Genomic DNA, 13,432 nt, shown 5'->3' with positions numbered 1-13,432 from the left:
TGGGTGTTCGACAGTAACTGGAGGGTTTTGGAAGAGTCGAGATGGGTCAGAGAGAAACTGTAGATTTTCTCTGATCCACCTCTCCCTCCGCTCTAGACTTCTCTTAGCGTCCGATAGTATCCGTATTCTCTCAACAATATGCTGCCTGATGGTCAGCAGCTTTAACTTGTTAAGTGTGTGATAAGGGGTCCAGAGTTCGCGCGCGAACTTTCGAACCTTTGCGGTAAAATTCCTGCCAGATGTGATGTAGTCAATCACACATTGAATGCGGGACGCGTACTGTCTTTCCCAGCCTATCTTTATGGCAAGTTGATGCATTCGTCTTTTGGTCTTATGATCAGCCGTTGGTTTTGTTTTACGGTTCGCATCGACCAAAGCTCTCGCTGCATTATACACACAATAATTGATAGCCCAGAGGTCGGATTCACCGGACAAATGTCCACGAAGCTCGTCATCCATTTCAGCCAGATCTTTAGGCTTGAGAGAAACCTTAGTGTTGATGTTTCTCCGGGTCGTGTAGCATCGCTCTTCATCTATTGGATGCCTGCCCGCGGTTGGTCTTAGTGTCGCCTCTCTTTCTTTGTTACCGGCTTGTTCTAGCTTTGGTAGAGTAGGCGTTCCGCTTACATGGCCCCTTTTACGGAGTAGTTCAGCATGGTTTCGCAGACGTTGCTGCGAAAAGTGCGATAGCTCCGGGTGTTTCTCGCACCACAGAGCATGCAGCCGTGCCATGTAACCCCGTTCACGGGCCACACTCGCATCGTAGCACTCCAGCAAGTCATAATTCAGTTGCTCCGTCCACCGAAAGGTCGCGAGATCCCGCCGATCCATCGCATTGAATCCATTTTCATTGTCTCCCCCAGCTCTAGATTGGTCGGCATTGTTGGCCGACCCATTGTCGGGAGCCCTGCGCGTTCTGTTGTTTTGAACCGCACTTACTACAACTATGTTTGGTGTTGTCATTGTTGTTTCCACGAGAAGCTAGGGAATCCTTGTAGAGCCATTCAGGTGCCATTCAGCTTTCGGAACGGTTTTCACACCTCCGCTTGGGGGTTAATTCCTTCGGGACCACCCCTGGACAATTGTCCGCGACTGCCTATTTATTTTTGTAATCATATTCAGCAGAAACCTTTGGTACAGGGACCCTCTATCCGCAACCCGAGGACGCGTTCGGTGGCTTTGTCATAGGCCCTTCGGTTATATATATATATATATATATATATAATACAATGATAAAAATAAATAGTAATAACATTTAATGATAATTTTTCTAAAATATATATAATATCCTCCTTTTTGCCGGTAAGAAAGTTTTTATATTACCGTCAAAATCAGTTTTTTTATTACCGTCAAAATCATTTCAAATGTTTAATTAATAAGTAAGAGTAAATGAAAAAAGTATAAATTAATTAAATATTTTTAAAACCTTTCTGAAGAATGTGCGTACGTTTATTCTTGAGAAATGTTCTTTTATGAGGATGTATCGGTAAGAAGCTATAACTTCAGAATTCAATTTCCCCATTATGATTCATAAATAATAGCAGTATATATTTTGTAAATACCACATAGTATATTTTTTTACAAGAAGTGTATATGAGGGGGCGAGGACAGTTTAGTTAAATAATTTTTTTCGTAAAACCAAACTTTGTAATTTTCAGGTTACTTGAAGTTACCATACGAAAAATGTATTCAATGCAAAAATTCGAATATTAAACAGATCTTCACAGTTCTTCGCAATTCTTCCCAGAGGTTACCTTCATCATGCCCCCCCCCCCCTCCACCCTGAAATTAATGATATCGAAAACGGTTTAATGCATCAACTAGTATTGCTAGTATTTATATTTATGAAAGAACATATTTCAAAGATGAGCCTACCCGTATTATATGTTATATTGAAGTAATGGTTTAGGCTTAAGATAGTTACAGCCCAATATGTTGTCTGCATTTTTGTTAGAGGTGGGATTTCATTTTTTGAATAGTCTGCACGGGGCTGTCCCGATATATATTATCATTTATGGACGCATTTTTGTAATGCAATCAAGTAATATGCTAAGAGCAGTGGGCTTATAATTTGACGTAATAAGAAAAGCCTTTTTTTCGACCTATCATTCACGGACCGGAATTGCAGTCAAGTGTATGATGGGGGGACTTAAATTTGAAGGTGGCGCCCGAACACGCAGAACCTTGGTAAAGGTACATAGAAAAATTTTCAGAGATACCGGCGCAGGAATGGAACCCTGGACCTGTAAAGTGACGTCCGAGCACCTAATCAACAGAGCCACTGAGGCTCTCTTTATATTATTTTTATGTGATTTTTTACAGTTTTATTATCATGTTATTATATTTACCTATTATATTGTTATATGTTATTAGTTCTATTTTATCATTGTATTATATTATATTATTATATATTACTCAAAGCGACAAAAATTCATTAATTTAAGATTTTATGTCACTTAAATCTAACCGGGTGTCTGCAGCACGGCATACTCTGTTAGCTGGGGCTTTGTGTTTTGCAAGCGCCAAAAGACACCCAACCTTCAATTACGAAAAAAAAACAAGAACATTTTTCGAAAAACTCGCTTTGCTCCCGCGAGTAAAATTGGCTTTAGATTATATGGTTTCAATATTACATTAAACAATGCGTCCTCACAGACATATGTTTTAGATGTTGCGAAAACGCTAGTCGTTTTAATCCCCTTATAGACCGTAAGGCTACAACGTAAATGGCAGCGTGATACGTATAAGGGCAATTTTCACCTGAGATGTTCGTCTTATGACGAGGAACGTAAAAATGGGAACCTTACAGGTCGGAGTAGATGCGTTTAGCGGTGGCGAATTGGCAAATGTGTCAGTTTTGACAGTTAACTATCGTGTCTCGGATAAGGTTGAAAATTGGTGTTCATATAGGGGATGACATTAGAAATAACACCTGCGCATTTTCAGGCACTTACCTGGATACATAAGTGTTGTCAGGCGGCTTCACAGTCACCGGAAATTCAGGTGAAATTTCTTGAAATTGATTTTACAGGAAAAAGTTTCAAACAAAAGTTTTCATTATTAATTAATTTTTTTGATAAAATTGATACATTTGGAGAAAACATCGTTATGGTATTTCTTTAATCGATGTTTTCTTCAAATGTATCAGTTTTATCAACAAATGATATAATAATAAAAATATGCATCTCTGGGAGTGGACCAACTTTTGTTTGAAGCTTTTTCCTGTAAAATCAATTTCAAGCAATTTCCGGCGACTTTGAACCCGCCTGACAGCACTTTTGCATGTTGGTAAGTGCCTGAAACCACGCAGGTGCTATTTCTAATTCCATCCCCTACATGTACACTAATTTTCAACCTTATTCGAGTCACGTTAGTTAACTTTCAAAATTGACACCTTTGCCAAGTCACCACCGCTAAACGCATCCACTCCGACTTGTCAAGCACCCATTTTTACGGGCCTCCTCATAAGACGATCATCTCAGATGAAAATTGGCCTTATCCGTATAACGCTGCCATTTACGTTGTAGGTTTACGATCTTTTAAAGAAGGCCTAGAATTACTTATGAACCGTTATCGCACCCAGTGATAATCTGCGGCTGCATCCGACTTTTATTAAAAGTACTTGCATCTACCTGGACGTTTGTCCAGGAGAGAGAAAAATCTTTTGCTCGACATTAGTTATACGCGGTGTTAGCTGCGCACTTGAAAGGTTAACTTTAATAGCTCTTGAGTGCTGGAAACAGTATTTTTGCCGCAAAAACTGAAATAACTGTCCCGTTATTTTAATTACAGAGTGAAATACTTAATTATGAATTGAGTTTGAAATGCTCCAAATTTAAAAGTGATAGGTTTGGAGGCTTAAATCCTAAGTTTAATGACCGAAAATATGTTTGATAAACAGGTACTAACCCCGTCAGTTGGACGTTGAATTTTGTTCTTAGATTTAATTGAACATCAGAATTTTATAATGCAAAATTCTTTTTAGAAATAGCTTATCATTAGTACAATTAAGTATAATTAACCTCGCTTTAGTATATGCTTAATCTAATATAAATGATTTTTGTTTTGTTTCAGGATACAGTAAATATTATGAAAACCGAAGGTCATAAGTTTCCAGCATTAAAGGAAAGCGACGCCATGTTTAGTGCAGATACTGCTCCTGAGTGGGCTGACGGAACTATGTGCCATCGTTGTCGCGTGACCTTTAGTATCGTCCAACGGAAACATCACTGCCGAGCATGTGGACAGGTTTTCTGTCAACAATGTTCTAGCAAAGTTTCTACACTACCGAAATTTGGTTTTGAGAAAGAGGTTAGAGTTTGCGAATCATGCTACGAACAATTCAACAAGTAAGTGTACACTTGACATGCTGCATCCTTTCTGGACCTTTTATTCTTTATAGTTCGAGAATTCGGTACTTTTGCTCGGAATTAAGTACAAAGTTCATTCTTTTGTTTATAAAACCGTTGTGAGTTTCTATATTTATGCCCTAAAACATATAGAACGGATCGATTGCCAAATACGTTGTTTGTATAGCCCGAAAGGATATTTGAGTAGATGGTTGCTTTCCTGTGTATCTGATGTGAGGTTAAAAATTTTCCTTACCAAAAGGAAAGCGACCAAATTCTGCATAAAACTAAAAAAGAACTAAAATAATGTTCCAGTCCCATTAGCATTTTTACGAAGAACTTAAAAGTTGTGTTTTTTTTTGCAAAAAAAAGTCGTTTTTTAGATGTCCTGCGATAAACTTTCAACCTTATAAATGGAATTGGATCAATTTTTGCGTATAAGGGCTTGTATATGTCAGAAGGGTTAGGATTTGCAAGTGCTTGTTCGATTTTAATGAAACTTGGTGAAATTATAGTGATATATAAGAGACATTTGTCCCTCAAAGGATTATTAAAAATTACACAGGCCCAAAAAAAGTGCCATGCGCGAGAGATCAGAGTATGGTACCTACATATATTTTGGGTTGCTGAAAACGAAGCTGACCTTAGTTTTTGGCCAGCACATTAGGGTTTTCTTCTAGACGCGAAAAATTCCCTACATAAAATCAGCTTTTTTGGGTATAAATTACTCTTAGTATGAAATCATTTACAAACAGAGCATAATATCATTATGTATTTTGATGCGCTGAATACGAATCTGACATTAGTTTTCCCTCAGCACGTCAGGTTTTTTCCCAGAGGTAGAAAATTTCCGAGAAAATCATCTTTTTTGGGTATGAAATTATCTAAGGTATTTAAATTGTCCGGTAACAAGTCAGGCATAATATCTTTCTGTATTTTTGTGTGCTAAATGTGTATTTGTCATTAGTTTCCTCCCAGCGCCCCAGGTTTTCCAGCAAGAAGTGGAAAATTTTCTAAAAAATCAGCTCTTTCGGGTATGAAATAATTCTGAAGAAATAATTCTAGAGCATTTTCCGCGACTAGGGAGAAACTCCTGACGGGATGGGGAAACTCTAATGTCAGATTCGTATTCAGCGCAACCAAATACGTAAAGATAGCAAGCCGAATTTTTTTCTAGACAACTTCAAATCCACTGTCAATGCCATACCCAAAAAATATGAATTTCTAGGGAATTTCCGCATCTAGGGGAAAAACGGACTATGGCTAATAGGTCTAACGCATTTTTGGCTGAAGGTGATGTCGAAGTACCAAATCATGCTTACAAGGTATCACATCATACTTGCACTCTCAGCGGCCTTTTTCTATTGTTCCGCACTGGTCTCGATCTCGAAGCTGGACGAGGTGCTATGGCTCTCATCCGGCGGCTTCTACATTATGTTACATTGGTACATTAAAATTGAATCGTGTATGAACTCTGTTCCGCACTATCATGGAGGTCGATTCGAAGACGCGTTAACGTGTTGAAATTTTTGGGTAACTACAATGCAAAGTAACGTACGTTACTCTACGTCACTTTAAGAAATTTGTTTATGATATTTATACTAAATTAAATATGTATGGAGTCTAATTGTTAACGATACATGTGGATTTCTTTTTTTATGATTTACATACATTTTTAACTATCTGCAGGCGTTTTTAAAGAAGAATTTTGTTTACTATCGGCAAGAAAATTGTATGACTCTGGCATATTTATATACAGTAATTTCCAGAAAAGTCTTACATCGGTAGATTTAAGAACTCTCTATTGCTAAGATATTTTCCGTAAGACTAACTAGTAGTGGGAATGAGTGAAGGTGCATGCTCCATTGTCAAGTGGACCAGGCCTATTGGGGATTAGCACGTAAAAAAAGCGCCTTCGACTCGACCTCCATGGCAGTGCGGAACAGAATTCATACACGATTCAATTTAAATGTACCACTATAACATAATGTAGAAGCCACCGGTTGAGAGCCACAGGGCCCGGTCCAGCTTCGTGTTCGAGACCAGCGCAGAAAAATAGAAAAGGTCGCTGAGAGGACAGCTATGATGTGGTAACTTTAGATCGCCTTAAGCCACATTTTTTTTAGATTTACACATAATTGCATATACATTAGACTCTATGATAGTTCTCGCTACGACACTTCTCGTTTCCCGATTTCTCCTTCGTTCGCTTACCCTCACTCCTTGTCTCATCACACGCATACGCGGCCGGCTACGCCTACTGCGCCGAACGCGGCTTGACGCAGGAGAGAGGGTTATCTGACACTTCCTGTTCGCTTCCCCTACAGTCCCGAAAAGGAGAAGTGGCGTAGAGTCTACTGTAGTGCATTTTATAATGTAGCGTCTCTCCTGACCTATTAAATGTAGTGCAAGTGACTATTTTTAAGGAACTCGTGACAGTTACGTTACTTAACAAACGAAACAAAACACTAATTAAATTACAGTTACTAGAATAAATAATTTCAAGTTCCCTCAAAAGTTACCTTAAATATTCAACCTTTCCACCCTTACTTTTTTTAATCATGAAATAGATGGGCATGGTTGAAACAAATTGTACGTGATATGTTTGAATTGATATGTGAACACGAAAATGAGCAGCATTTTACCTGGAACATAAAAATAAAATACTTATCATGATTTCTCGTTAAAAGCGTTAACAATATTTTCTAACCATCTTTTAGAGTAATTGCTTTTCAAATCCATTGTTTCTTTTCTTTAATGACTGGAAATTAACTTTAATTTCATTCATCTGTGGGACACTTTCTCATAAAACTAATAAAACTAAAGGCACAGAATAATTTTTGAAAATCAGTGATTTTAAGCAAAAGAAAAAACGTTTAAAACAATATTCGGGTCCCTGGTTGATTGTAACTCGGAACCTCTTAAGGGCATGTTCTTCGTGACCACGTGACTAAACTAGTCCCCGGTTATGGGCATTTTTTTGGTGTTCACTGTGTCCGCACGGATTGAGATATCGCGTTTAAAATTTGACAGATTAAATAAAAAGCACTAAATAACGTTTGCATACATGAATTTGTTTATAGTTTTAAAGAAAGTTATTTATAAATCGATGAAATAGGATATTACCATTTGAGTTATAGCGCTTTGCAAATAATTTTTGGTTTTATGCATCTCGGATTTTTTGGTTCGCGTATATTGAGCACAGACACCATTTTTGGACTAAATCTTCTAAACCTTAAAAAATTAATGTAAGCAATAAAATTTGCACATTCGTTGCAAATCAACATATAAGTATCTGCATACACGTAACCTATCATTATTTTTGGAGCATTTTTAGCGATTTCTAGCGGAGAAAAAAAGAAGAATGATTTTCATTTTTTTGGTCCTAAAAGTAAAAGATAAATTTTAAATTGTAAATATAGCAATACCAGAAATGTGATTAAATTTCCTTTTCGGAATTTTCCAACTTCCATAATTCTTAACGTCTTATTTTTGACGTTGAATCGATCAGCTGATCTCAAGATGGGACTTGGACGGATTTTTGAGTATCACATTCTAAGATGTTCCTCGATTTTTTTAAATCGAGGCTCTACTTTATCGAAGTTTTTTCCCTATTCCTATAGTATTTCACTAGAAAACTTTCTTAGTAATTATAAACATTTTGATATAAACAAACGTTCCTTAGTCCTTTCGGTATAACTTCCTAAATCCTGAACACGATATCTCATTCCATGTGGGCGTAGTGAAGACCAAAAAAAAACGAAAATCATTTCATTCTCCACACAAAAATTTTATGAATAAACTTATTCACATGATCTCGACGTTATCAACGTTCAAAGTTTCTTTTTCTCTTCGCTAGAAATCTCTAAAAATGCTCCAAAAATAATGATAGGTTACGTGTATGCAGATACTTATTTGTTGATTTGCAACGAATGTGCAAATTTTATTGCTTAAATTAATTTTTTTAAGGTTTAGACGGTATAGTACAAAATGGGTGTCAGTGCTCAATATACGCGAACCAAAAAATCCGAAATGCATCAAACCAAAAATTATCTGCAAGTGCTATAACTCGAATGGTAATATCCTATTTCATCGATTTATAAATAAAATTTCTTTAAAACTATGAACATATTGATGTATACAAACGTTCTTTAGTGCTTTTTATTTAACCTGTCAAATTTTAAACACGATATCTCAATCCGTGTGGACACCGTGAACACAAAAAAAATATTCGTAACCGGGGACTAGTTTGGTCACGTGGTCATGAAGAGCATGCCCTTAAGGTACAATATTCAGTTTTTTAGTTTTACGCAGACTTTTTACATATCCGGCTACACAAAAACAAAGTCTAACATTTTCTTCAGGTATCAATTTCTTTGGACCAAGTATATTTTTTTAATAACTCAAATCATTAGAAGGATGATGTTCTAACATCCGCAGGAATACAAATTTGCAGTTACACCTATCTTAATTTTACAGTAATTAAGATGTTCGGGCCCAATGATTTTTAGATAAACTGAATGGCCAAGAGGATCATGTTCTAACATCCCCAGAAACACACCCTCGCAGTGAAACTCATCTGAATTTACTTGGAAAGTGTTATAAATATTTGCCATCTCCTACTTATCGAGATCGATGAATTCTTCATTATTAAAGTTCTTTGAGCCCAATGATTTTTTGATCAAATTTGTGACAAAGGGAATTATGTTCCAACTGCTCTTCTCTCCGTGAGTAATTTTTGCTGGAGATTTTGGAACAGCATTCCCTTTGTTATTAAATTTATCCAAAACTTAAATCGGGGAAGAAACAAAATTTCTAACCCTCGTCGAATTAAATTCAGATCTGTGTGGCTCTAATGGTCGTGTTTTTTATTTTACCAAAAATTCATTAGTTCTAAAGATCTTGATTACTGCAAAAAAAAGTTGTTTTCCCTAAGTAAGGGATGAAGAAAAATGTCGTAAGACCCCTTCAAGTAAATTCAGATCGATGCCAGTTTGATGGTGATTTTCCGAATGTGTTAAAACGTTATTTCACGCACGCACGTATGTTTATACCGCGCTTCTGATTGATCCAGCTTAAATATTTAATTAACTCAAAAACTGTAACTTCAACCAATTTTCGAAAAAGGAACTTTCGATTTATTTTTTGTATACAGCTATAGGACAAGGGAACGAGTATGTATGTATAATTTTGATCCACATTTGGATTCAAGGTCCAAATGCGGATCATTTTCAGAGCAGGTTATAACCTAGCTCATCATCAAAAAGAGAATCTTCAAAAATAAAGTCAAGCAATAAAAATAATAATAAAATTTATTTATAAATTAGATTGTTGGTGATCTAGTATTGGGCCCGGACCCTAATGCGGATCACTATGTGTTTCACGCTGAGATTTCAGAAAAAAATAAAGTAATGCAATTTAAATGTGAATATAATACTTAATATTAACAAATAATAATCTATTTATTAACTAATTGTAAATAAAAAATAATTGTATGCAAAATATTTGAGACGAAAGTGAATTATTAGAAATCTTATACACCCGAATCTGGTTTTAATATAATTCAGGCATTGTTTGAAATTGGCTTTAAAGCTATTTCTAGGGCGTCCGAAAGTAAATAGTGTGTAAACAGCCCTGGTTTCACAGCAATATTTACGCATGGTTGTGTAACCCCTTCTCGACCCCGAGGTCCTAGGGCCACCGCTCTCAGCCCGAACTCGCTCGAACAACGCTTCTCACAAGGAAAGTACCCCAACTGCCCCCTTCCCCCACAGATTTTAATGATCTTGATATATGCTGTAGGGAACCAAAAACTAAGGGGCACGCATTTTTTCTCATCGGTCAATAAACGGTTTAAGGGAGTGAAACAACCCCCAAAATATGTTTGTGTTCACATAGAAGAAAATAATATTTTTTAACAAAACTAATTGGAAAAATTTCGACATTATAAGAGATGAAAAACCCTTTTTCCCTGAATTCATTCAAAAAAATTAGGGGGTGAGCCACCCCCTTCATACGACGAAAATAATGGATAGTAAGATAAAATTAAAAGGAAAAATATGAAACAATGCATATTACCCAACAGTACAAATGTAAGTTGACGTGTTCTTACATTTTTTCCAAAAATCATATTGTAAGGGGTGACTACCCATAAATACACTTGATCATATATATGCATATAAGCAACGTGCGATTCTGATGAAACTGTGTATACGGGAATTTTTGGGGTCGCTGAATCCAAATTTGGTAACAGAATTTTAAAAATTAAAAATGGCGGATCCAATACGGCTGATAAAAAATTTTAATAATTATTGGATTCCTATAAAAGTGAGTATCCTATAGTTTTTGGAGTCGCTGAATCCTAATCTGAACATCAAAATTTCAAAATTAAAAGTGTCTCATCAAAAATTTCAAGCCATTGAAATTTTGTCAATATATTTTTCCACCATTAAAATTAACACAATATTAATTTCTCATAATACTTGAAAATGGTTAATTCGAACATTTTCTTGTATCTATATTTTTGTTGTAGTTTTAAATACATGTACCATTCATGAGCATTAGAGTGCACAATTTTTGTTACTATTTAAACGTGAAGCGACAATGGTAATCGTCGAAAAAGTGTTTCAAACATAACGCTTTTTTACATCATGAACATCGAATGACAGTCACATTTGGGCATCCTTGAATTTCACAATGTGTTGCACAAGATTCTCCGAAACTAAAATCAACTGTATTTTTGAAATGTTCTGGTTTGTCAACAATGTACCCACTTTTGTACCAAGAATGTTTGAACAAATTGACGTACCTCGGTGAAAATAATTGGTTGCGAACCAAAGGTTGCATTTTAATAATATTATTTCTTAAATATAAATTGACATCGTGATTCATGAGGATAACGCTATCGGAAAAGTGCCGTACGTAATTTTTCCAGATTCGAAAACCATATGCATCCAGGGGTTGAATTTTTCATGTTGTCCCTGTTGGTATTCTTTGTACATTGACACGTTTGTTCTCGGGTGCAGTTTGAGCTACTATTCCAGGGCAATGAGAACTCCATGCGTCAATTAATAGAACGCTATTTGGTCCCACTTTTGGAAAGTGTATTTTCTCCAACCAAATTTTGAAGTGATCTAAAGGGAATGTAATATAAATGTGATATATGGTAAATGTAATTTGAGAAATCGTTTTTTGAATTCACATGCTTAAATTAAATGAATTGTTCGTAATTTTTCATACCTGAAGTAAGTTTCCCAGATTTTTATTCCACTTTGTTTTTTGAAGACTAGAAACAACGGTGAAAAAAGTTTCCCTTCACCTGATATGAGTGGTTGTATTGTTTAACTATGTTTTGTTGCTGACACTGACTGAACAAGGCATTGCACTTGTTTTTCTCCTTCGACGGCCAAAGTTCCTCTTGAATGCATTTCCAGATGCTAGCCACTTTAATCTGAATTATAAACATTTTTTAATTAAAATTCTTTAATTTTTTGTCTGACACCAGTAAAAAAATTCTTCGGCCTTCTTTCTCAACTCTTCAATGTTTTCTGAAGATTTTCGAGTGACAAATTTATGAATCTTTTGGACTGGAAAGTATGGGGACCTGTAGAGAATTATCCAACGAAGAATTCTATCTATCAGACATGTGGTTTTGACACCCCTAACACACCCCCACGAGTACCTGAAAACTACCCTTAAAATAAAAAATGTCAATTTTTCATGAAATCGACCTATTGAACACTATATTCTTGTATTTTTTTACTTAAAAATATTAATATTGGTCTAGTGGATATATTTATTATCGTTGTTTAATTAATTTTCAATTATTTAAACAAATGAAATTTGTTTCAATTTTTTTCGTTTTTTACTTAAAAATTATTACTATTGGTCTAGTGGAATATTTATTAACATTAGTTCATTAATTTTCAATTGTTTAAACAAATGGAATTTCTGTAAATGATTTTTTTATCAAAAATTATTAATGTTTCTTCAGTGGAATGTTTATCAACATTGTTTGATTTATTTTTTTATAAAAAAAAATTTTCATTAAAAATTATTCCTTTAATATTACTGATAAATTAATTATTATTGAATTAATTATTTAATTATAATTACTGATAAATACTCGACTATACCAACAGTACTAATTTTTATTTTAAAAATCATCAACACGAAATTATTTAAACAAATTCCTTTTGTTTAAATAATTGAAACAGAATGACCTAATGTTAATAAATAGTCCACTAGACCAATAGTAATCATTTTAGGGAAAACACGAATGAAAAAAAATTATTTAAACAAAATTCATTTGTTTAAACAATTAAAAATTAATTTACCAATGTTATTGAATATTCCACTAGATTAACAGTAACAATTTTGAGGGAAAACATTTTGTTCGAAAACAATTATTAAACAAATTCCGTTTGTTGAAATAATTTTAAATTAATTAACCAATGATAATAAATGTTCCATTAGACCAATATTAATAATTTTAAGTAGAAAAAGACAAGAATACAGTGCTCAAAATGTCAATTTCATGAAGAATTGACATTTTTTGTTTTAAGGGTAGTTTTCAGATACTCGTGGGTGTATGTTAGGATTGTCAAACCCATGTATATGATACATGAAATTCTCCGTAGGATAATTCTCTACAGGCTCCCATTCTTTCCGTCTACATTTTTTTAAACCCTAAAAAATTATTCCAACAACTCGAAAAAGTGATTTTTCCCTATGCATTTTACATGGGAAACTTCAAGTCAAAACCGGCACCTGTTAAAATCGAAAAATAAAAAATTAGGGAATCTCTTTTTTTGGATTTGGAATGAAATTGGGGGGATAGTTGCCCTCTTAAAAATAAAAGCCTTTTTGAGCCACCCTAGTGTATACGTGGACGTGATTGTGTCCATAACAATAACTGTCAATCATCTCTCCGTTGATATTTTACTGGATAATGTAAAAGTGTAAAGGCAAAAAAAATCTGCATTTCTTACGAGCAGTTTGTGATTACATTCGAAAATGTTCCATTCACGAATAATGAAGAAAGTGGTATAATTGCATAACATTACAATTACTAGAACGTCTGC

The 13,432-nt window shown here is 34.9% G+C and overlaps 1 protein-coding gene across 3 annotated transcripts in view; it reads left to right on the top strand.

Moving 5' to 3' along the window:
* Positions 1-13,432, top strand: part of LOC117171802 (hepatocyte growth factor-regulated tyrosine kinase substrate) — a 191,032-nt gene that overhangs the window by 117,129 nt on the left and 60,471 nt on the right. For all 3 annotated transcript variants that reach the window (XR_004466922.1, XM_033359418.1, XM_033359419.1), the window contains one exon: positions 4,075-4,349. Coding sequence is in view for 2 of the 3 variants with exons in the window: in XM_033359418.1 (XP_033215309.1) it covers positions 4,075-4,349 (275 nt within the window). In the remaining variant the exon portion in view is untranslated. The remainder of the gene's footprint in view (positions 1-4,074; positions 4,350-13,432) is intronic.

Source organism: Belonocnema kinseyi, chromosome 4 (genome assembly GCF_010883055.1).
Source record: "Belonocnema kinseyi isolate 2016_QV_RU_SX_M_011 chromosome 4, B_treatae_v1, whole genome shotgun sequence".
NCBI lineage: Eukaryota > Metazoa > Arthropoda > Insecta > Hymenoptera > Cynipidae > Belonocnema > Belonocnema kinseyi.
This window is presented reverse-complemented; position numbering and strand designations above follow the sequence as displayed.